The sequence below is a fragment of the Galeopterus variegatus genome, unplaced genomic scaffold (genome assembly GCF_000696425.1).
Source record: "Galeopterus variegatus unplaced genomic scaffold, G_variegatus-3.0.2 Scaffold2274, whole genome shotgun sequence".
Classification (NCBI taxonomy): domain Eukaryota; kingdom Metazoa; phylum Chordata; class Mammalia; order Dermoptera; family Cynocephalidae; genus Galeopterus; species Galeopterus variegatus.
In genome coordinates this window covers 107,187-132,505 of record NW_007728385.1, presented here as the reverse complement: position 1 = coordinate 132,505, position 25,319 = coordinate 107,187, and the positions used below count along the sequence as shown (strand labels likewise).

The window sequence follows — 25,319 nt, the reverse complement described above, 5'->3', positions numbered from 1 at the left end:
TGGGCAGCAACACCTTTTAATAGCCTTTTGTCTGTGATAGAGTCTCTTTCCCAGTTGGTCTATGTTTACTCTTGTAACATTCCTATCCCTGGTTACTTCAGAATATAAAAAAAAAAAAAAAAAAAAATCCCCAAAGTTTTCTTATCACACAGACTCTATAGAATAAAACAAATGAAGATAGTTCATCTTGTCTTTTCTAAAAAGTGTTTCTGTCTGTTCAAGTCTCCATTAGTACCCCCTTCCCCGGCCTCCACTTAATCTATTTGCAGTCACAGTATGCCTTCGAATTATCACACGCAGTGTCACAGTGAGAAATCCACGGACTTATTTCCTGTGCACACTGGAATAAGGGAAATGCCAAACCTACCATATATCATGGTAGTGAGAGAAGAGAGATTCATAAATCTATTTTGAACATATTTTTGTTGACACCTTGAATTATTTCTAAACAGGTTACTCATTTCAGGAGTCACATAACTGTTTTCTCTTATTGCTTTCCATTCCTTTCTAGAATAAATTTTAGAATGTAGAATTATGGTTTGGATCCTGAAGCTTTTTGTAAATTAGAACCAAAGTCTCAATACAGTTAATACCTTTTTTTTTATTAAAGCCATAAGGTATTGGAGTCATTATGTTTAGTTCTTTCAAAAGACTATTAAGCAATACATAGTTATGACACAACTTGTGGATAGGCATTACTTTAAATTCTTGGTCTCTACTTGTGGCTGACCTTTAATCCTGCTTGAAACTCTTCTGTGAATCTCTAATCAGTCACAGCTCATGTATCGTACTGGAGGTATTCCAAGTACTTGCCAATTCCCAAATTATCTTCTCCCTTCTTTATGTAAAACTCTGGGCTATCAAGCTGCGGGTTCTGTCACTAGAGGAAGCCCAGGATTTTATATTCTTTGTAGTTTCAGTCCTAACCCTGTTCCTGGCACAAGACATCACTCTATAAATGTTCATTGAAGGAGTGAATGTGCTATGAATGTGCAGCAACACATCCATTCATATTTACCAAATATGGAATTATGTGATTTTAAATATTTTACTGCTTCAATAAAAACCTTTTTTAATGAAAAATTTATATTTCATTTTTATCCAGTCTGATAAGAATGCCATGTTTTGTGCATTACTAAAATATTTGTATGAACATATTCTGTGTTAATTATTTCCCATAAAATAGTTAGCTCACTAATTTTGAAACTGACAGCAATTCTGTTGTAGGCATCTGTTCCAGAGAAAAAAGAAAGAGAAAATATTTATTGGCTGAACAAACCACAAAATGTTAGCAATACTGATTTGTCCTAGTGGTGACTTTTATTAATGGAGACCTGCTGATGGATTATTTGACAACAGCACAAATAGATTCCACAAAGGATCAAGTTCCTTCTTTTTTTAAAAAATGAAAAATGCTGATGATTAAGAAGCAAAAACAAAGAAAAGAGTTTTGGTAAAATGCCCACATCCTACCCTAACACTGTTTTTCTAATTTTTATTATTTTAAAATAGGTGCTATCAAACATTTATAATGACTGTACGATTTTCTCAAGCACTTCTGAGAAACAGATAATTTGGTGTAACATCAACTTGTCATATTGTAAAGATTTTATATGTGGCTATAAAATAATGTTCCACATAAACCTTACCGAATTCTACTGAGAGGAATAAGACCATCAGTGGAATAAAATGCAAAATCAGAACTTTAGTTGCGAGTAATAATTTTACTTTAAGTGAACTCCACGGGAGAAAAGGAAAATAGAAAATGTAGTTTCTATTAGACCAAATTATCAAAAATATTAATAGTGTAATACAGAATCCCTGGCACTTTAGATTATTTAAGATTATTTTAGCTATTTAATTGTATCCAACTTTGTAACTGGTGTAAATATTGTTGGCTATCTGAAACAAGGAAGCTCCAAATCTGAACTCTGTTTCTTGGTGCAACGTATTAATTGATTTTGGCAAATTTTGCTGAAATCGTTATAAAGGACAAGGAAACACAGTCCATATAATTTACTACAGGGAATCTAGACAAGCTGTGTACCTAAAAATTTCTAATTTTTTAATTACACTATCACTCTATGACTTTATTTTTTACAGAAGGAGAAAATGTACCCTTTCATTGATTTTACTATCTCTAGAGTGATATTAAAGGGAAATATTTTCTCCAGGAGTGTGCTTTAAATGAATAATTAGAGAATAGGACAAACAATATAAACCATACTTTCATTATAAAAAAATTTGGTGCTGACAATGAAAATTTATACTATCTGAAACAAAACCAGTTTAGTCTTGGTAAGAAATGACTGATGAGGTAGCAACTGCCAGCTCGGTCTCTCACTGCAGCACACCCCTTTTGACCATCAGTATGGTCACTGTATGATGATCTGGAGGATAAAAGTGGAAGCAGGGTAGAACTGAGTGTTTGTAATTGAGTTCTTAAGATGCTGACATTCTACAGATATTCTCATCAGGAAAACTTAATAAGGGAACATAGCTGAACAATATCATCACTGAGATAATGAGGTCTTGTGTTGAAAACTCATGTGAAAATTAAAAAAGCAGCAGCAGGTATTTACCCAATATAGAGCAGTGATTTGTCACCTATGTGTTTCTGGATCTGTGCTTAACTGTAATGCTTAACCATGAACCAGCTGGTTAAAGATTCACTGTGTATGAATCTTTGTACTGCTGTTCCCGTATATTTTCCCCTTTTTGCTCCCCAAATCCTCAAAGTCTAATCATAGGGCCTTTATGAATTCTTTCATGGAATCCCAACAACTTATTTGCCCTTAAATAAGAATTAGCTATCAGTTATTCATACCTTACTGTGTATTTAAGTATTTTATTACCTCTCAGACATTTGAACTTGAGGTGGTTATTTCTCATTGAGACCAGAGCCTCTCAAGTTATATAAAAGGTCTTTTCAGGGATGGAGAATCTTTCACTGCACTTACAAAAATTCTACCGTATAAGTGGATCCCTAATTTACCTACAAATAGTAACAATGGTATACTAGAAAGCCAGTGTTCCAAACATATGCTGGATAGTATGCTTTCTTAAGAACTGAAGAAATACTTTAGAATTTTACTTTCACTTATGCCCCTCAAGTGACAGCTCCAGCACAAGACCATCTGGAGGAAATGCTGTGACATTGAGCACTTTTTTGAAAAAAAAAAAGTGTAAAAATTTGCATATTATATAATGTGATTTGCTAGATCTCAAAAGAAATTGTTGAATATTTCCCACGTATATCAACAACCATAAATTATGTGTAAATACAGTCTACAGAAAACCATATTGAGCCACAAATACCCTATGTTGAAGGGACTAATACATAAACTAATACATAAACAAGGAACATCCTTCATTATATTAATGGAGAACAGAGAATACCTCTGGATATTTGAGATGTACAGTGATGAGGGAAAGCTGTCCAAGGGGGTCGGATTCAGACACTGCAGTGTGGTTTCACTTCCTGCCATTGGTTTATTGACCTTGACTAGGGCTCTATCACTGTGATTCTTTTCATGTCTCTCTGGATATTCTTCTTGACTTACTTCATCCATGGGATGGGAAACTTATTTCTGAGATGTCAATCACAGGTGTATGGCTCAAACTGCAAACTGTCATAGACAGAGCTTCCAGCCTGCTTCTGACCAATGTGCTTTCCAATTCTTGGTTTTAAATAATCACAGAACTAAAGCAAATTGTTAAAGGGACATTAGAAATATTTGTTTAGCTGAAGTCTTCAAACCTATTTTGCTACAACATACTTACTTACATACCCATATTTTTAAATGAGTTGGGGGTAAGCTTATAAAGAAGATAGAAAGAGAAGAGATGGCTCTTTCCTTGATCTCTTGCCAACAGGAACGGGGTGGGCTGGCATAGTGGTTTTTGAGATAGGCAACAGAATCTATCAATGACTGGTTTCCTACATGGCAATTCTAGTGGTCAAGACCAAGCATTTTGCCTTATTCTTTTATTTATTACTGGTATATTGAGCTGGCATTACAAACATCTATAGCCATAATTTGGAAGTTGTGGCTTGAGGCTGTGACCATATTATCAACCACATTAGGAGATAGAGTTAGCTGACTGACTATGACTAACCACATGTATACACCTAATCTAAACTATTACTGTCAGGCCAAACTACATCTAAATCATTTCAAGGAGATAAGAACCTGTAGATTTTTAAAGATTTATGGGCTACTTGATTCAATAACCTTTCTGAGCAAACTCATATCTAGTTGTGCTCAATGTCTTAATATTCATTTTATTTGTTTTTTGCTTTAAATTAACAATTAATTATTTTAATTTACTTAAAAAAATCTCTGAATGCAGTAATTGTCCAGTAATCTGACTTAAATTAGAATAGCTTTGGTATTAATGCAGAATAATTCAATATATGCTTTGCATATTGATCAGTGTTCCTCTTTTTTACTAAAAGGTCAGAGAAACAAGGGAATTTTTAAGGTTGTTAGTGTACTTTCTACTACTCATTAAAAGATTGGATCTTGAAAGTAGAAATGCAATAGAACAACCAAAAGCATGTAATGAATATAACCTATTAAATAAATTCACAAGTCTTCCCTGCAGCTATTGACTATAGCAGATTAAACTTTTGTTCTGATTATTAAATTTCAGTCTTGGAATTTAAAAAATGATGAACATCAATTTCTTTCCCTGGCTAAAGTGTTTGAAGTAACCATTTTTCCTCTAAAATGCACCATAATAATATTATTTTTTAAAATAATTAATAGATTGATTATATATATAATCTCTCTCTGTATACACACACACACACACATACATACAGATTATGAAAGGTAACACTCAAGAGAAAACTAAGTTACCAAATTATGGGACTAAGGCAACTTTCTCAGGTGGCCAGAACCAGAATGAATGTGTAGATAGATGGTCAGTCTGGATGCTACCAAGTGCCACACCTCATTGTTACGATCCATATACTTTTTTATCAGAACTTGCTCTTATGTTTTTATCCTAATAATGCCATACGGAGGTAAAATTTATTAAGCATTAATTTCATGACTTAGTAGATACTGGGCATAAGTTGATACACAGCAGTTTAATTAATAAATTGCTGAAAGAAAAGCTATTCAAGTTCTATCCTGATTATTTGGGGTTCAAGCCTTCCTTCCTGGCATGATTTCCCTCCTCTTCACTCTAATACTGCATGGTGAATACCACTTCTAGTGCTATGCAGGCTGATGAAGAAATCTTTTCCTCAATTCTGTTTTCTTCCTTCCGCGATTGCTCTAAAGAACTAACTTGGAGTCAAACTTCAAAGTTTGACTTTAACAAGACAGGCACAGAAAGAGAAATACCACATGTCTTCACTCATCAGTGAGAGGTTAAATAAATAAATAAGAAAGAAAACAAGAAAAAAAAAGAAACAACAATCACAATAATACATTGAACTTTCAAAAGGAGAGAACAGAACTGTGCTTATTAGAGGTGGGGGGAGGGGTGTTAGCGAGAAATTGGTTAAAGGTCACAAAGATTGTGTTTTGTAAAGATGAATATACTAGTTATCCTGATGCGATCATCTCATATTGTACACAAGGAGTGATATTCAACTCTGTACCCCAGAAATATGTATAATGAGCTATTATTCAATAAAAAAGTCTTAACTTTAAACACAACTTTGCCCGTTTTCATGACCCCCTTCCTAACCCTTTTGCCCATGTGCCTCAGCCTCCACCAAAGACATTCAAGGAATTCACGCTTCTTATCAGGTATATAAAGAGGTGAATAAATCAGTCTTTGCTCTCATAAAATGTATAATCTAAACCCATGGAGAAGAAAATGAACAATAGTCACAGATTTTGATGTCAGTTCTAATGGAGACATGCGTGCCTTGTGAAGACAATACAGAAAATAGAACACATCAATTTCAGAGAAAGTGACAAGAATGAGGAATTGTACCCAGCTGGAATTTAATGATAAACTATCTTGAAGATATAGAAATGATGATGTGGAGAAGAGAGAAAATGTATACCAAGGAGGATAACCAGGGTATGCCAATGTCACAAAGTGCCATGAAGGCTTTACAACTCCTCCACAGAGATTCTAGATACTTTGGCACTTTTTTGTCTCAGTAAGAGACAACCTAAAGTCGGAAAGTGTGTTGGTCAAGGGCAGCCAGGAAGCTGTTTTCCACTGATTCTGGATTGAGCCATACACTTGTGAATGTCTTCTTAGATGTAAGCCATTTACACTTTCATGCTTCAGAGTACAATATGAGTGATAAGAGTTGCTAGGAAATAATATTGTGACTGAGTTACTGAGATTAAGACATCAGAAAACACTGCAGTGCAGTGCCAGAAGTGTGCATATCACAGTCCCCCAGGAAGGGAAGAGCTATCCTTTCATGGAAATCTCCTTTGGTTTAGAATACCTTCTATGCAGAGTCTAGCTACTCAAAAACATTAAAGTAGGACACATATTTTACAAAGAAATATTACAGCTGCATTGCTCATAGGTCAAAATAGAAACCATATGGAAATGTTTTTTAGCATAAGACTATAAAGTTAAGCCATTTTCAGAAAGCACTTGGAGTGAACATTTCCATATTCAAAGTTGTTTTATAAAATTGCTTTTTCTTATGTGACTTTGACTTGATCCAATACTCTAAAACAATCCATTTAAATGACTGTGATGAACTCAATTTTCTGAGTTCTATTGATGATGTATTTCAGCCTGTACTTTTACTGGGACTCTACTGGGATTCTCTGCAAGTCCATGGCATTCACAAGAAGTTAGTCTGCAAAGGATCACCTTAATTTTATACAGTCTTCTATCTTTACACACATTTACAATAGACAGATTTTCACATCTGAAAGATGAGTGCAGTAACTAAAATCTGAGAAATGGTATTTGTATGTTAGTCTTAAAACTGAAAGGAAGTTGATGCTCGAAAATGTGTGAAAATACAATCTGTTTATTTATTCGGAATCATATAACATTATACGTTCTAACAAAGCAACTAATGTGTACTTCCTTTTAATAGGAAAATTTGCCTATCAATTAAATATTTTTTAGCAGAGGGACAGCTATGCAGGTGAGAGGTTAGCTAGAGGGGTCAGATGATTTGATTTCTGTAAGACTTATTTTTCCCTCTTACTTTTAGCTAGAAATTAAGGTCTTGATCATTGTGCTACAAAGTCGGCACATAGTCACTTTAAAGAAAATAAAATAACTAATCCAGTAAAACTTTGGGGATCTTAGGAGGATATATTAAGAATATCCTATTGTTCCAAATAATTCCATTTAATAAGAAAAAAATGAAGAAATAAGGATACTGCCCATGAAATATTCAGAACAATTAGAATATTATCTTATATTCTGAATGAGAGGAAAAAATTCAAAAGTTGTTTAGTCACTGCTGTGGATTGAATGTCCTCCAAAAGTTCATATGTTGGAAACTTGATCCCCATTGTAACCATGTTAAGAGAGCAGGAAATCCTATTATAGTATTTGAAAGGTAGGGCGTTTAAGAGGTGATTGGATTGTGAGGTCTGTGCCCTTGTGAATGGATTAATCCATTCATGGAGTAATGGGTTAATGCTTTAGAGGGTTGTCATAGGAGGGGCACCAATGGCCTTATAAGGAGAGCAAGTGAGCACATTAGGGAGCTCCTGTCATTCTCGCCATGTGATTGTGTCCATCACCACATGACCTCGTAGAGAGTTCCCACCCAGAAGAAGGCCCTTACCAGATGCACCCCCTGGCCCACGGACTTTCTAGCCTCTGAAATTGTAAGAAATAAATTTAGTTTCTTTATAAATTACCCAGTTACAGGTATCCTGCTATGATTGACAAAAAACAGACTAATACAGTCACTTAAAGTAATAATGTAAAATAATATCTATCCTCCCAACACAAGATGAAATTGTTAGAAATAACTCAAGATAGCATATCAAATACCACCAACATAAATATGAAATGAGGGATTTTTGATATATATTAAGCATGACAGAACTAATTTCTGAAAATCCCAAGTGACTACAGATTGAATACAAGTCAGAAATGTATCATCATTATAAGGAATGCCAATATATTTTTGGCACCATGTTTGACAAACAAAATGTCCATCAAAGTAACTTGTGTGACATAAACATATATACTGTTTGTATATCATATTACATATTATATTAATAGTATACAATATATAGATATATATGTATATTATGTTAAATAATTTGTTGTATCTAATATATTAATAGACACAATATATAGATATATATGTCTGTGTGTATAGTGTGTGTGTATATATATATATATAAACAGCGAGTATATATAGATTACTACATATATATCAGTATAAACTTGTGTGTATATATAGAGTATACATCTACATACAGACAGTATATATAAATATATAGAATATAAATGTATATAATATGCATACAAGTATACAGTATCTATGCATGTACACTATTTTTATCTTCTGTATATGCAACAAATAAACACTACACCAAAAATAGGTTTTCACAATTTACATGTGTCAAAAAAGCTATGAATTTTTATTAAAAGCTTCAAAATTGTAGAAATCCAAAGAAAGAACAAATTCAGTAACAAACATATCTATGTCTATCTATTTATATAGTTATCTGTGTATGTATACATATATACATTTGTGCATGTGTGTATGTGTATGTGCATATATATAAAAATATATATATTTTTTATTGTGAAGAGAAAACATTTAGATGAGGGTGAGTTAACTTAATTATCCTCCTGAAACATATAAAGAATATTTAAATTCAAAGAGCAAATGTCTTTAAAGAAGGAACATTTTAGTAAGCTATCTCTATTATCATGATGATCAAAAGTTAAATGAGCTTCTTTAGGAGGTTGAGAAGACATTTCTGAGGATGTTTAAGTATATTAATAGGAAAGTGTTTTTGTGGCAGTTTGAACATTCCCATACTAAGGACAATTAAAGTACAGAACCAACTTGAAACCCAAAGGAATCTAAATAATTATTTACTTCAATATCCACATTTAATGGTTATAAATTGAGACTCAAGGATTTAAATCATCTTGTCCAAGGTCAGAAGGGAGAGGTTTGTTCTGACCTTCCTTAGAAATCAGTTTCCTAAATAATGCTTAAAAAATCTCTAAGTCTGTGTTCGTAGTTTGGATCATTGTACAAACACTTTCTTTTTCTTTTTTTTTTCTTTTTGTCTTTTTTACTGACCGGTAATGGGATCGCAACCCTTGGTGTTGCGCCCGCACCGTGCTCAGCCAGTGAGCGGAAACCAGGATCCGAACCCTCGGCACGAGCGCCACCGCGCTCCCAAGCGGTGCACTCTCCAGTGCACCACTGGGCCGGCCCGTACAAACACTTTCTTTTTCTTTTTTTTTTCTTTTTGTCTTTTTTACTGACCGGTAATGGGATCGCAACCCTTGGTGTTGCGCCCGCACCGTGCTCAGCCAGTGAGCGGAAACCAGGATCCGAACCCTCGGCACGAGCGCCACCGCGCTCCCAAGCGGTGCACTCTCCAGTGCACCACTGGGCCGGCCCGTACAAACACTTTCTAAAGACAATGAAAAAATTGTCTCAGAACCTCCAAAATTTATGTGTGAACTCCAATCTAAGAAACAGCACTGTAGGTCACGAGGTGTTTACCAAGCATTTCAAATGTAAATTCCTAATTCCATGCAAATTACCTTACAATTTCACTTTTCTTTTGTAGTCATTAGATTCAACTTTAAAAGATTGCAAGATTTTTCAAATATAAGGGTAGCTTATGTAACTCTTCATTGAAAGATAAAGAAAAGTCAAAAGTAGTACTCATATAAAAAATTTTAAAAATCTCTCTGAACTGGAATATCTTTCCCTTAAAAAAATATTTTGATGAACAAGTTTGTTCACTGAAATGTTGAATAACTTTAGAATTATTTACTATAGTGGTGACATTACAGAACAATATGTATTTTTATCAATCTCAACAATCAACTGTGAGTCCGCAATCCAAGTGTTTATCTTGATTAATGCAAAGTAGCAGCTTATCAATTTAATGACAGCATAACCCCTATTACATTAAAACAAATTAATACTTACAATGTGGTGACAAAATAGGACAAATACACTATTTTTGTTATAGCAGAATTAAAATAATAAAACTAAAAGATCATAAAAATTTATAAAATAATTAAAAGTTAAATATTTTTAACTTTTGGTTTAAATATTTTAATAATAGATTATAGTGATGGCCAGATTCCAAAGGATTCAAATGTAAATTATTCAACACTTTTTCCAGAACTGATAATAATCAAATCAAAAGTTTAAACCAATTAATGTCTTAAATTTAAATATCTGAATGCAGAACATTTTCAGAAAGAAAAATATTATATTCAATAGGTTTAAATTTCTCTATACCTCTGTTTACTAAAATTTTCCTTTTTCTGTAAAAAAGAAAAAATGATCTAAATATATGCATGTATGTTTAGTTACATATGTGTGTGTGTGTGTGTGTGTGTGTGTGTATATTTATATATATATAAGCACTGACCAAAAGAACAGAATACAGTGTAAATATGAACTATCCTTACATCAGGATATTGTAATTGAAAGGGGAATATAAAATTATTTTCTTTATATGTCTTTATTTGTTTAGAATTATTATAGCAAGCATATATATTTGAAAATATAATATTACTATATAAAATAAATCTAATAAATCCAGCATTGTATATTTACCTTCTTTTCCCCACCTCTCCTTTTTTCTATCATTTACAATATTCTTAACAGCAAGATAAAATAAAACAATACAATAAAATGGAAAATAACAAATTTAATCAAACACGACTGGTTAAATTAATTATCCCATGAACTCATTCCATTGAAAAACATACAATGGGATATATAAGGGTACATTAAAAAGTCCACGGAAAGATTCATTTAACCTTTTAATTACATTTGTCTACAAACTTTTTGAAGTACCCTTGTATTTTCCCAACAAAAAAGAATGAGCTGTATCTATAAGTGTTTGTGAAAAAATAAGATGTATTAATTTATAAAAGCAAAGTGCATGTAATTCTAGTTGTGGAGCTACTAGTTTAATTATGCATTTATGTTTACATGAATAAAACATAATTTAAAAATATGTTTATCTTTCTATTTCCTGGAAGAATTCTAAGAAATTACCCAGGGTAGTTTGGTAGTAAAACTGAGAACCCACTTTCTGTAATATATGATTTTTTTTTTTTACCATGTTAAAAATAAAATTAGAGGGCCGGCCTGGTGGCGCACTGCTATAGTGCGCCACTTTGGAGTGTGGCAGTGCTCCTGCCGAGGGTTCGGATCCCACATACAGACCGGTTCCCGCTCACTGGCTGAGCGAGGCGCGGGGGCAACACCAAGGGTTGCGATCCCGTTGCCGGTCCCGGTCCGGTACGGGGGCAACACTGAGGGTTGCTATCCGTTGCCGGACATGGAAAAAGACAAAAAAAATAAAAATAGAAAAAAATAAAATTAGAGTATAACTACCTCACCAAAAAAATAAATAAATAAATAAAAGAAATCCAGCACTTAGTTATTATGAACCAAATTAAAGTAATTATAAAAATAGAATTTTTTGCCCAACTCTAAATACTTTATAAAAATGTATTTTGAGATATGTCTTGAATAATAATTTAAAATATTACGTAAAACTATATCATTAGGTTAAACAGTCTTTTTCAGGAGATTTTAAGTTGCACATTGATAATTTTATTATTAATGTATAAAAACAAACCTTTATTTCCTAATTCATAATCATATTTTTAAGTAATTTTAAAGTTTCAAAATGCTCTCTTCACTCTTAAAATCTTATGAAAATTTTTCCATTCTTTACAAGAAAAATTAAAAAATGATAACAAAAAAATGAAGACAACACAGGGCTGATGAAAAAATTCCAATAAAAATGTTGCAATCTCACACCAGTTTAACACATTCATGCATTCTCTTAAACTTGCAATTATATAACGTATGAATCTTTCCATGTACTTTTTGAAGTACCCTTGTATTTTTTCCTCTTGTTTCATTTAATATGGCATTGGAGAAATGACCATACACTAAAACAAAATATAAAAATGTCTTCAAGTTTTGTGACTAATGGTTTCATTTCTAGACCTTTAAAAAAACCCTAAAATTAAATGGGTGTTTAAAGTTACTAAGGCATCATTGTTTTCCGAGAGGAAAGAGTTTGAATAATGAAGCCTGACCATGTGGTAACTACCTAAATGATCCTTGTTGTCTTCATGAATCTTGTTTTCCAGATCATTTAGACTTTCTATTTGTAATTACAGTACTTGGAAGGGCCTTCACATTTTGACATTGTGTGATGATGCTCATCCTAAAATGAGTGGCCCTGATGCTTTAACCTTTCATAAGAGTCAGCAAACTCCAGTAATCAACAGAGGATATGAAACTCTCTAAACTATTTTACTAAATTGTATTAACCACAGAGTTTCAGAGAGATACCTCAAAGGAGATGTAAAACAGATACTTAACGAATAGGTTTCTGGGGGGTTGGCCCTTGCTTTAATATCACACAGATCTTTGTTTCATTGGTGTTCCCACTTCCTTATTTTGTTTCAAGTTCTAGTAGCTTTGTACCATATACACATTATGTTAAAATGCTATATTGCATGTGTTAATGTACTAGTTTCAATAACATCATAAATAAAATTTCTTTTCACATACACCAGATGTACAAATTTGCACCCCCTTTGAAAAGTGACAAACCACTCTAGAGCTACTTTTTATATCTTTGGTCACAGGTTAGAAATCAATCCCTTGACACATTAAGAAGGAATATGTGGAATATGTAGACATTTGAGCAGGAATAATAAGTTACTTCTGAAAAACTCAAAACCAGTCTGCTCAAAAACACCTGAAGCACAGTAACCAAAGGAAAGTATACCCTTCCTTTCACAAGTGGTCTGAATTTTGCCCTTGTTCTTTGAAATAAAATGCTTAGGAATTAGTGAAGTAGTTTATATTCGTAACGGTTATGAAAGAAAAGTGAATAGGACAAAACATAAAAGAAAAGTATTGATAAGTTTCTAAAAGGATCTTCATTTTTTTGTGTTTAAAATGTCTGTAAAAGCCTGTGAGAATTCACTGTTGTTAATCATATATAATTCCACCTGGATTCTAATTTATTGAAAATGCACTTTTTCAACCACACCTCTTGTTTCTTGTTTTGCTTCTGGTATTGAATTGATATACATAAACCTCAGGCTTTAAACCAAAAGTACTAATTCAGACCAATCTTAACTTTTCTCATTAGTTTTTCAAAGTTACTTATTTCAGAGTATTTGTTTTTAAATCTTAATCAGCTATCGCTGGAGATTGTTTGTGTGTATACGTGTGTTTAAAAAGGAAAATTATCTTTTTTTCTCAGAATCAGATAATACTCAACATTGATATATCAAAAAAAAAAAAAGATACGTTCTTAACACTATGCACTGTAAAAGAACATTATCATTGTTTTCAGAGTTGAATTATAATTACGAGGAATGTTTATAACGTAAAAACATAGTTACTTATCCTCAAAGTGCATATATTTTATCTCACTTTTTTGTAACTTCCTGTTAAACACCAACAGAATGCATGGTGAATGACCATGATCTAATTATAAGAATGCAAGTTAATTGTGTACAGAATAACACAATACAAGAAGCTATTTAGAAATTTAAAAAGGAAATAGTAAGTCAAAATATCACAATAACAAAAGAAAGAAACCAAAACAAAAGATAAACACCTCAGCCCAGTTCCTGTTAAAGCATATGAAGCAAACTATTTTTTACCCTGGGCTTGGAAACCTTTATGTTTCAGGACTTCTATCCACAGTTTTTAATCAGTTCCCTGAAGCTGTACTTCCTTTGCACGTCTACTGCTTCTGTCCTATGTCTTTATCATCTCCTGGGTAAATTAATCAAAAAGCCTAATTGGTCTTTGTGCCTCCAGCAGTTTTCTTGTCAGAAAAGTGTCTGTAGTTACAAGATTAGCTCTACCCAGTACATACATTTAACTGTGCTTTATATAGGATGAAACTGCTTCCTTTTCCAACGAGATCCCTAGTTACTTTTCTAACTTTGTATTCCAGTGTTCTATAGTGGACTCCATTATCCCATACATTTACTGTGTACATAATCATTTCCGTGTCTCAGTTCCTTCTAATCATGCAATATTTCCTTCTGTTTGGTTTTCTTTTTCTCTCTTTTTTCTCCTATTTCTATTTCATTTTAAAAGTCCAGTTCAAATGTTAGGTCTGCTTTGCAGCATTCTTTGTGAACCCGAGGGACAAATTATGCACTCCTGACAATGTCCTCCCTTGTTACCAGTAAGTCATATGCCTCTGTTTCCACTGTAAAGCCTATGCATTCCTTAAAGGCAGTCATCAGCTCTTATTCATTTTTGTATCTATAGTATCTGACACTTCATACACATTTGATAAATATACATAATTGTTTATCTGTGTCTTACTTTATACACTTACATGAGTATATATGACTGAATTTCGCCTTTTGGTTATTTGCCACTTTTAAGCAAGAGTTTATTTCTTATGTTTTTTCTTCTGAGCTTGTGTTAAAAGGAAAATGTTGACTTAATTCATAAAAACGGCATGTGTGACTTTGCGGGGGAAGCATTAAGGCTTATTATCTCAGCCAGCCTTCTCTCTCACTAGTAGGCTTCTTGGCTACAGATGGAACTTAATTGCTCCTTAAATACATCTAACATTTATGCTTCCACAATATTGCCCACTAGTCATTTAGCATTTCTGCTGTAGTTTTCTTACCCAAAACTCATCAATTTTACTATGAATTCTTATTACTCTTTAACACAGAAAAATATAAAAGTCAGTAGTTTGTTCATGAGCAGACATAAATAAGTGACAAGTTCAACAATTTACTTTTTCAAGAAAGTGGATGAGTTAAAATAATATGATATGTAGACAACATTCAAGTTTGTGAATAGAGTAACCATTATAAAATAATGAACACATATATCCATTTAGAGATTTAAATGCAGCTCCTTCCTGTCTAGGGAAAATGTTTAGTTACGTTGCATCGTGCCAAGGACAGACTGGTCCTTTCCAGTCACTTACCCTCTGACAGCATGAATAAGTCTCAATGATGGATAGGCAGTTCGCACTTTCAGTTTATTCTTAAGGATTAACGCATTAACCCACTCCACGTGCTTCTCTCCTCCTTTGACCATGAAAGCAGGAATCCAAAGGACACTGTCATTCAGCATGGAAAGTCTATGCACAAATTTTTCTTTGTCACTCTCATTCCGAAAGCCTCCAAATGCTCTTTGTACAACTGATGGATTCATGGTAATAAAATCTGATTTAGTTCCCACATCTGCAGCAAACTCCACCACAGGAGCTAGATTACACCTGAAGAAGAAAAAATTAATGAACAAATGAAAAATAAGTATGAAACGTTCACTCATAAAATGGTCTGCATGAAAAGAAGAATGGGGCATGAGCAGTTTTTTTTTCACCAGCTGTAAAAAAATAAATAAAAGCTAATCTGCCTGGTAAAATTACATTTTCAGTAAAGCACCACACATGCAGAAATATTACTTTCAATAAGGATGTGCACTCCTAGTATAGGGTTGAAATTGTCATTTCTATTAATTCAACCTGTTGTCTAAGAATACTTTGCTGTTATCTTCATAAAATCACATGACATGAGTTCATAATAAGTGAGTTTATTATGGTAAATTCACAAGAGCTCTGCTGCCATATAGTGGGCAATTTAAACCATATGCTATTCTATAAGTAAGTAAAATACATTGAATGTGATATTCCAATCTGTAGCACTGGTCAACTTAAGTTTTCAACAACTTTATAAACATAAGTAAATGAGGTTGACGATTCTGTACTCTGAGGTTAGGTGATAAGTACAATTCTTTATAGCATTTTCTACTAACATATTTACAATTGCCTTCTATAGGCCTAAGTAGGGAAGAAAAGTAAGAAAAGTAAAGATGTCATATTTAATATGCCTTTCTGAGATTTTAAGTAATGCAGAAAAGCCATTACTATAAGATCAAATGCCACCCTTTCTGTTTCTTTTGAGGACATCCTTAAGACACCTGTTTGCCCTGTTAGGCCATATGCATCCCTAGGGAATGCATATAAAGGGAAGGGGGCAGAGTATGTTGTCCTGCTCTCTCCACTGGAGCCATAGGGCCTTGAAAAGAATCTGGATCTGATTTTATTCATGTAACCTGATTCCATACTTATAAGAATGCTTTGGAAAACACCTTGCATTTGTCTTTAACCAAGTTGTGATACTTCTTTGATTCTGTCCCATAGATCTTTGAGTACTTGACTTAAAAAACAGCTTTAAAAAAAACACAACTATTTACAACTTGCTAAAAGTTGGGTTTTAATTCACTGATAAAATGAAAAATTAGATTTTTAACAAATAAGGGTTTACTATATTGGAAAAAAGCTATTAGAGTCTATTAAATCTATGCCTTCATAAACACACACACACACACACACACACACACAATCTCTTATTTTTTTTTTTTTCCTTTCATCAATCTTTCAAGGGAAGGGGAAATAAACAGATTTTCTGTTTCTGCATTTTTTTTTCAGGTTTGGTAACATTATGAAAGTTCCTCACATTTCTCTTCCTTATGTCTTGTGCCACATTAACTAAATTCTCAAACAAGTTAAATTTTAATTAAAAAGTAAAGTGTGTTCTGCTATTAAAAATACAGCTTGTGTATCCTTCCTTATCTCTTTTAATTAATATATCTTATTACTTCCTAGATCTCTGACAATATTTAGCTACAACAACAAGTAACTTTCATCTCACAAAGTTAAGCAAATTCTATATAATCTAGGGTGAGCTGAGAAAAAAAAATTAACACGATATTATTTAGAAATTAGAAATTAAAGATAATTACTTTTCGACATACATCTTTCATCACATCCACTATATTATGTGATAGACTATTTGTTTCTACCCATGATTCATGCTACTAATTGAGATTAGATATTATTCATTCCCATCATGGTAAGGGTATTAAATAGGACAGCCCTGAAAAAGAATTGCTATCAATTCTTTTGTCAAATAAGATGGCAAATAAGATGTCAAAGCGAACATCTTATTGTGAAACTCATGGAAGATTGAGGACTTGGCAATTTTTAAAGTCCTAAAATGTGCTCTGTACAAATATTAAAAATAATCTAAAATTTGAATCGATCTGATTATAACACGAGTTTGAATACTATGGGGAAAAGTGATTCTGAGCATCATTATAATAGACATTTCTCCTTCAGGTATAATATAGAGAACATTCGTTAACATTACAGTTAACACGTTTCTGTCTGGGAAGATGGCTTCAGACCTATCTTTCTGCTGTAACGATTCCTCAGCAATTGTTTTCAGAAGATTCCCATTGTAGAAAAACAATATCTATGCTTCATTTTCTCTATAACTATAAAAAATAATCAGAACCAACCCAGTGAAAGACAGCAAACATTATATTCTGCCAAATTATCTTTTTTAGAAAAAACGTCACTTAATTACTCTATATTTTTAGTTACTTTTTTTCTTAACACATATTTAAAAGTCACACCCTCTATCCCATTTTAACCAACAGTCACTCTCTTAGGATTGACTAGACATGCTTCTGAAACATGATTGTCTCTTAAGAGGTATGATGCTCTTCAGTTAAAGCTGAGTGTTCAAAGATAGATACTTTCACTTTGGAAGCAAAAAGAAGTTAGAATAAAAATATTTATCAAGAATGATTTTAATATAGGAGACAACCCAACTTATCTGATGCAATTAATATTTGAGCATAAGCCAACCAGGCTCTGTGAGGGATGGTAATAGAGGTACCGAAAATAGCAAGACAGAAGGACACATCAGAAAGTATAACCTATGCTGAATCTAGAAGTCCAGCCTGTTCACTTTCCCAGCAGAGTATGTATACTTTTTCACTGGAAAGGAAGAGTAATACCATGTCCACATGTGGCCAGTAAATGAACTACTCTGTGAGTCAGATATTTAGTCATATAATTAGCTGAATGCCACATATTCATGAGAAAGACTTAAGCAAACCAAAATAACCAAACAGCTGTGTTGCACTCCAGCAATTTAGTAGACTTGTGAACTTCAATGTTACTAGCTGCAATAGTGCTGACTGAGCAAGATTATGAATGCATTTGTAATCATAAAAGTTTCATCTTTCTTTTCAAAAAGGCTTCTTAGAGGTTATAATATTCAAAAGTAGCCAGAATGTGTCTCAAGCATTTATGAATACACGATTACTCATGTTATTCTAAATCTCATAAAAGAGTGACCAATTCTTAAGTGACGGATTTTTGTGAGTCAAAACTGCTGAGTGCATATGAACATTTAATAAACTCAAATCCTATTGTCTTTAGCCAAATTGAATTTCTTTTCATATTGTCCAACTGTTTTTGACATATCAAAAACATGAAAATGTACACACAGAATTAGATATGCTAGCCAAACTCCCTATTTACTCTAAACTTCTTGGTTTGTGTTTATTCTTCATTATTCATTACACACCTGCAAGAATGAACCTACTCCACTTATACTCCAGAAGTTTGAATGTTTTTCTGTGTTGCCATGCTATATGTGAAGGCCTCTCAACATTCTTTATATGCATAAATTAAGGTACTTTCATTTATTTCAAGGCTATATAAAATACTTATTTCAAAATTTATAAGACAGGTAATGCTTATTTCATGTTTAAATACTTCAAGATCACAGACTTCTCTAGCAAGAAATATCTCGTGGATTTGTCAATATCCTCTTTATGTCCTTTAAATTATAATTCAACAACCTAAGCAACTAGGAGGTCCCTTTTTCATTTACTCAACAGGCATCTATTGAGAGTTCATTCTGCAGGTGCTAGGGACTCAGGACTTTTTTCCTAGCTATTTTACTATTTGTGCTATTTACAATAATAGAATTTGTCCAAAATATAATCTTGATAGATATTATTAGTAATATGAACAAAATAATGCTAATTCATTTAGCTGTCTGTTTATTTTATGGTGTGTTTTACACATTTGTGCTAGGTACAGAACTAGTCATCCAAGATACTGAGGTAAAACACAGCGAACCATGATAACTGGAGATTGTAACATCCTTACACTTATATCAGATTAAATGAGAAGAAAACAATCCTGGGTGGATTAGACTAAACTCTTTCACCTACCTCTGGTTAATATTCACATGAATTCCAGACACGTAATTGTCATCCTTTTTCTCCTTTGGTCCATCCCACTGTGTCTTTCCCTGTACTGACACTGAAATCCCTCAGCTAAAACCATCGTTATCAATGTACTGTGAAATAGTACACTTGTCAATCCACTATGAAACAGGAGAGATCCTCTTCTCTTTTCTGCCCCTAGGGGAGGATCGTGGATATTGTCTGCTCCCATCTTGCTTCTCAGCTTGAAGAGCCAAGAGAACAAAGAATCTCTCTGTTACCTGTCCTTTTTTAGGCTTTGTGGTTACATTCTCAAAATTGTTAGGGGAAACTGGAACATGTAACCTGTCAGTCTCTTATTTGCTGAGGTGAACGTTGTAGGCTCCGAATAGACCTGAAACCAATCACTTTTGTTTGAGGTAAAGAGTAGTATTATTACCACTTTTAGATGAGGAACTAAAGTCAAAGTGGTTAAGAAACATGTCCGAGGGTATGCTTTTTTTAAAAAAACAAAACAAAACAAGGGCCGGCCCGGTGGCGCACTGCTATAGTGTGCTGCTTGGGAAGCCAAGGGTTCGGATCCCACATACAGACCAGTTCCCGCTCACTGGCTGAGTGAGGCGCGGGAGCAACACCGAGGGTTGCGATCCCGTTGCTGGTCCTGGTCCGGTACGGGGGCGACACTGAGGGTTGCGATCTGTTGCCGGACACGGAAAAAGACAAAAAAACAAAACAAAACAAAACAAAACAAAAAACACAATCTAACTCAGACTTTCTCCAGGACAGGAGTTTTAACAGACACTATTTATACATATGATTTCTTTCAGAATTAGGGGAAATGTGTGTATGTTCATTTTTCATACCAACCTTCCTGTAGAATGAGTGCTTTATAATTTAGCCCTAGGCTTTAATCTCAGACTCCCAGGACTTAAGCATATTATACAAGGCCACTCGGCTCTGACATTTCTCAAATTTTGAGCAGTTAGTTATTAAACAAAAGGTTTTAAGTATCTAAAACATAAACATAATGTCTATACTTCAGCTCTCTTGAGGATAAATATTTTCAAAAATAAATAACTAATTGATAAGAATTTTGAGATATGAAGCATAGAATTAGAAGATGATTTACATATGCTATACCATTATATAGTAAACAAAGTATAGAAATAAAGAAATATCATGCTGAAGATTTGCATTTTTAGTATGGCAAATGAACACAGAAAATACACACACATATATACATACACCAAATTTTATGCTTGCTCGTAAGATAAATATTGATAAAATTTTTAACTTGATGGAAATACAAATGTCACATACCATGAAAATAGCAACATGACAAACAGAAGAGGAATTTTGTTCACAAACCCAGATTTGTTTACATTACTGGTAAGAGTGGGAAAAACAGTGTCACATAATTTCTAGAGAAATCCACAGAATGTAAAAACAAAAATCAAACTCATTCTAAAAAACAAAGATCTGAATACCAAGAAATATGTTAGACTGTGTCATTCCCACACTTTAGTCAAAACAAAGATGAAGTCATTGGTCAAATTTGCTATAATTGCACAGATATTATGAAATAACTTAATAGTTGAGGAGGAGTTTAAAGGAGGGGAAGGATGCCAAGGCATAGATATATTGTGTTTAAATCAAATAAAAACGTTAAACGTACACAATATTTATCTAACTTTGTCATAAATTTTAAGTAATAAAAGGTATTCAGCTTCATTTCTGTCCTCAGCCACCTCTTTAGCAGTAGCCATGTAGGCACTGAAGTTCAAATCTCAGTCTGTGTGATCTCAGGCAAATCACTTAACATCTCTAAGACTTTAATTTTGTATTTCTTTTGGCTTTATTGAGGTATCATTGACAAATAAAAATATTTCTGAGAGTCAAGTTTTCCTATAAACAAGGCTAACACTGATTGGAATGCTATGGAGAAAATTAAGTTAAACAAAATATTTTAGTTTCCTCTCAAAATTTCTTGACCTGGTTGATAATTCATATTAGATTGTGCTCATTCCTTTTACATGCTTTTTTCCTTTTACAATCTATTGTGATTGTAAATCTTTTGAAATGCCTGTAGGCAAGTTAAAGGGCATCTCCAATAGGAAGATCTTTCTGAACAACAGTGTGAGAAAACCCAAACTTTATAACACATTTAGTAAGCCATTTTGGGTGGAATTTAGTACTTGCCCCCTAGAAATTTTCCAAGATTACATAGCTTGCAAGTAGTAGAGGCAGATTTTAAGCCCATGCTCTTAAACATTGTGCACCACTTAATTCCTGGAAATGGAAAGGAAGCACCAGAGCAAAAAATAAACAGAAAACTTGGCCACAAGTTTGGTTGCATGTGGAGGTGATCTGGCTGTGACTTCTGTCACCTTATTAATTCTCATGTCTGGTCTGAAAGTCTGGTTGGCTGAGGTGCAGGTTTCATCTTTCCTCACCTCCCAAAGGTGGGGTCTTGGACAGGAGAGGATGATACTTCCAGCATGTGGGGGATCACTCCCAGGCAAGCATATACAAATGATGTGCTCTTCTGAAAAACCACCAACGCAAACAGAAATGGGAAGAAATGTGAAGAAAAAAAAAAAAAAGGTTGAATCTGAGATTCCTACTACTGGGGTATGGAAGAAAGATGAGGGAGTTAAAAGTAGAGAGATACATGTTAATGAAGGAAGAATGAATGGGAGGGAGGGAAGAAGAGAGGTAGAGAGGGGAGAGGTAGGAAGGAATGAAGGAAAAAGAAAAATGGTTTATTTCTGAGGTGCCATTTAAAAGTACAGGACTAAAATTTAGAATACATGAATTCAAATCAAGTCACTTTACAATAAAATTAGTGGACTGCATTCTCTTCTCTAAAATAGGGAAGTTGTCTTAGGTGAGAATAAGGAGTAAAGTCTTCCCATTGAGCTTAATTTTGAAGTAAACACATTGAAATGTGTTGGTTTTTCTCTTCTTTCTCTTCTGGAGATTTATATCTTATAAAAAGTATAACCATTATGAAACACTACACAAGAACAAATGTTACTACTGAAAGGACAATCCTCTTTAGCCTTGGAAACGCAGATCTTTCTTAAAATAATGAAGATCTGGAAAGCATTATCTCAAAATATTAAGGCAATACTAGAAGGCTAACAGTATCTTTAATAAATTTATATGTAATATAAAATACAAACATCTCCAGTGGATTAAAATAAGACCTAAAATTAGCAAGTTATTCCAAGATTTCAGCTAAGGACAAAAAAGGACCCTTTGTCTTACACTACACATACACACACTCATTACACACTCACACATAAACTTTGAAGAGTACTCTATGAAAAAAAGAAGGTAAGAATTTTCAAACATAAAGCACTGATGTGTCCCCCTTTAAAAGATAAGATAATCATGGTTGACATTTGGTTCCATCTGACTACTAATATTTTTAAAAATGTTTCCAGTAATGGCATAAGTTAAATAAAACTTAAAGATTGTATTCTGTAGTTCCAGGAATTTGGGTGATTGCCAGCAAAGTAGATATGAGAAGTAGAAGGTCTTATCTCCCAGAAAAATGTTAGAGTCTTTTTCTCAAAACTATACTAAGAGGCGTTGATGTAAAACAACTTCTTTTTCTTTTGATAATACTTGTATTTATTGGTTCTTTTTATGTCATTTGTACATTCTGTAACTTCCTAAGGCCCTGATCTTACCACATTTACAGTCATCCACATGAATCATTAAAAATTAGGTTTGTTTTTCTTTGGCTAAGCAGTTATGCTCCTCTCCTTATTTTAAATCTTAAACCTTGTTTGCATTCATCAGGAGCAGGGGCAATACTCCTGGACCAAAGGAAACAAAAAGCCAGATTAGTATACCAAGCACTATGTAGGAAATGTTATTTCCACAAGTTCATTGATGAGGTGGAAATTTATTCATAAAACATGGCATATAGAAGGAAAAAAATCAAACACCAGTGGGAGCCGACAAGACCTGTTCCAAAGGTGTCTATTGAACCATAAGAAGATAGAGTCAGAGTTTCAGAGCCAGAAAGGATTGTATGAGGCCTCTAGTTCAACTGCCTCATTTGGCAGATTGGATTGAGAAATTGAAACCCAAAGTGGTTTACATTATTGGTTCAGTTACACTATATTTAGCTACAGTGCTAGCAAGGAGGATCCAGGTTTCCTAATGCTCAAATGACTATTATTTCAACTACATTTCATGCAACAGTATGTCCTGTTTGCCAACAATGGCCAGTTAGCTGTAAATATTTACATCTTCTGTGCACATAGGTTACAGATATAATTTTGACACCAAGGATATACTACAAAGAAGTTAATCCAAACCATCAGAAGGAAGATTTGCATTTATTGCAAGACTACGAGTATTATCTCATTATATTTCTATACAAACAAAAAATAGAGGATAAGGATTATTTTCCTCATATTACACGAAGAGACACTAGGGCTCAGAGAAGTAATTAAATCACTTAAGACTGAATATTATTAAATGAAAGAGCTAGAGTTTGAGCATGTGATTTAAATTTTTATATCACTTGATTAAGGTGTTAGCTCCCTTAAGAGAAAAGGTTTTGAGTTTCCTGCCTTCAGAATATTTTGACATGTTTTTAAAGTAACTGATAGAAGTCTCACATTATGATCCATAGATCATAACTGGAGAGACTGTTCAACATTATAAAATTCAGCTTGATGCTTTTTGATTTTGTATTTCTTGATTTTTTCAATTTTTTTTTTAGCATACACTCTAAAGAATGATACCTTCTTGAAATATTAGACATAAAAATGGCATTCCCTCTGCCTCTTCTATCTTTTAATGTCATCAAAATTGGAAATATTCACTCATTAAGAAGATTTCTCACTGGTCTTCTTCATGTTTTGGCATAAACACATAAGTAAAAACCTCTCAATATAGTACAACACTAACTGTTACGTCCAAATGAAAACCATAAGTGTTTTTAATCTTTACTTAAAAATAAAAAGTATTGGGCTTTGAGTTGGAGAGAAGAAAGCTCTGTTACTGCTTCCTTCGCCCATTTGTTGGGTGTGCTCGAGACAGTTACTCAAACTTCCTGTTCTGTGGAAAAGAATAACCATCCTAAGCATACTACCTCAGAGCAACCAATGCGAAACAACTTGGGTTCTTCAAGATTCATTTTGTTTATTTTCTGTCATCCAAAAAGTGTTAAATTTTAAAAAGTGGCATATTCATGTACTTGCCATTTGCACTTTTATTCCAATTCATATCCTTTTTAGCTCCTTGCTTTTCTTTACTTGCCTTCCACTGTCTATGCCTGATGTCACTACCTTAGTTCATACCTCATTATCAGCACTTTCAGAGTGTTTTCACCTTTATCCCCCTCCAATTTACCTGTAACCTTAAAATTTTCCTGCCATTTCTCTACCACATGGCTCTCCATACTACTTGCAAAATTAAGTTCAACCTTAGCCAGGCACAATGGACCCTGTATTACCTATCTCTTGGCCTCCCTCTACAGCCGTGTTTGCTTCCACTGACCCACATGCACCCTTCTATTCCAGCATGCTGAAACTATTCAATCACATCCATGGACATAGGAGAGCCACTTATCTCCATGACCAGGTCCCTTTGCACATCACAACTCCGGCTTGGACTATGCCTCACTCTTTTTTCTTTCCTTTCTGTATTTACCTCCTCAGTCTTCATGACTCAAGTGCTGCTTCTCTCAAGACATCTTCCTTGACTCTTCAGCCTGTGTTCTCTCTGCCTCATCGCCAGTGACTAGTTTTGTGAGTACCTCTGATAAAGCAATTTGCACATTGTTAGTTCATTAGTTTTTCTCCTTCATTAGCCTGTGATCACCTCAAAAGTAGTGATTTGCTCTCTATATTTGTATTTCCACTTCCTGGTAAATCAGTGTATGAAATGAAGAAAAATTATAAGAAAGATCAAAGTTATGATGTGTATAACTTGAAACAATAGGTATTGAAAAGTTTATCTGTGTTTGGTTTTGGAGTACATTTTTTTTTTTTTTTTTTTTTTTTTTTTTTTTTTCCATTCCCGCCAACGGACCCCAACCCCCGTTTTT

At 33.6% G+C, this 25,319-nt stretch overlaps 1 protein-coding gene across 1 annotated transcript in view; it reads right to left on the bottom strand.

Annotated features, from left to right (window-relative positions):
• ST8SIA4 (ST8 alpha-N-acetyl-neuraminide alpha-2,8-sialyltransferase 4) overlaps positions 1 to 25,319 on the bottom strand; it is an 88,364-nt gene that overhangs the window by 31,200 nt on the left and 31,845 nt on the right. The window contains exon 4 of the mRNA XM_008581138.1: positions 15,138 to 15,431. Within this exon, the coding sequence (XP_008579360.1) occupies positions 15,138 to 15,431 (294 nt within the window). The remainder of the gene's footprint in view (positions 1 to 15,137; positions 15,432 to 25,319) is intronic.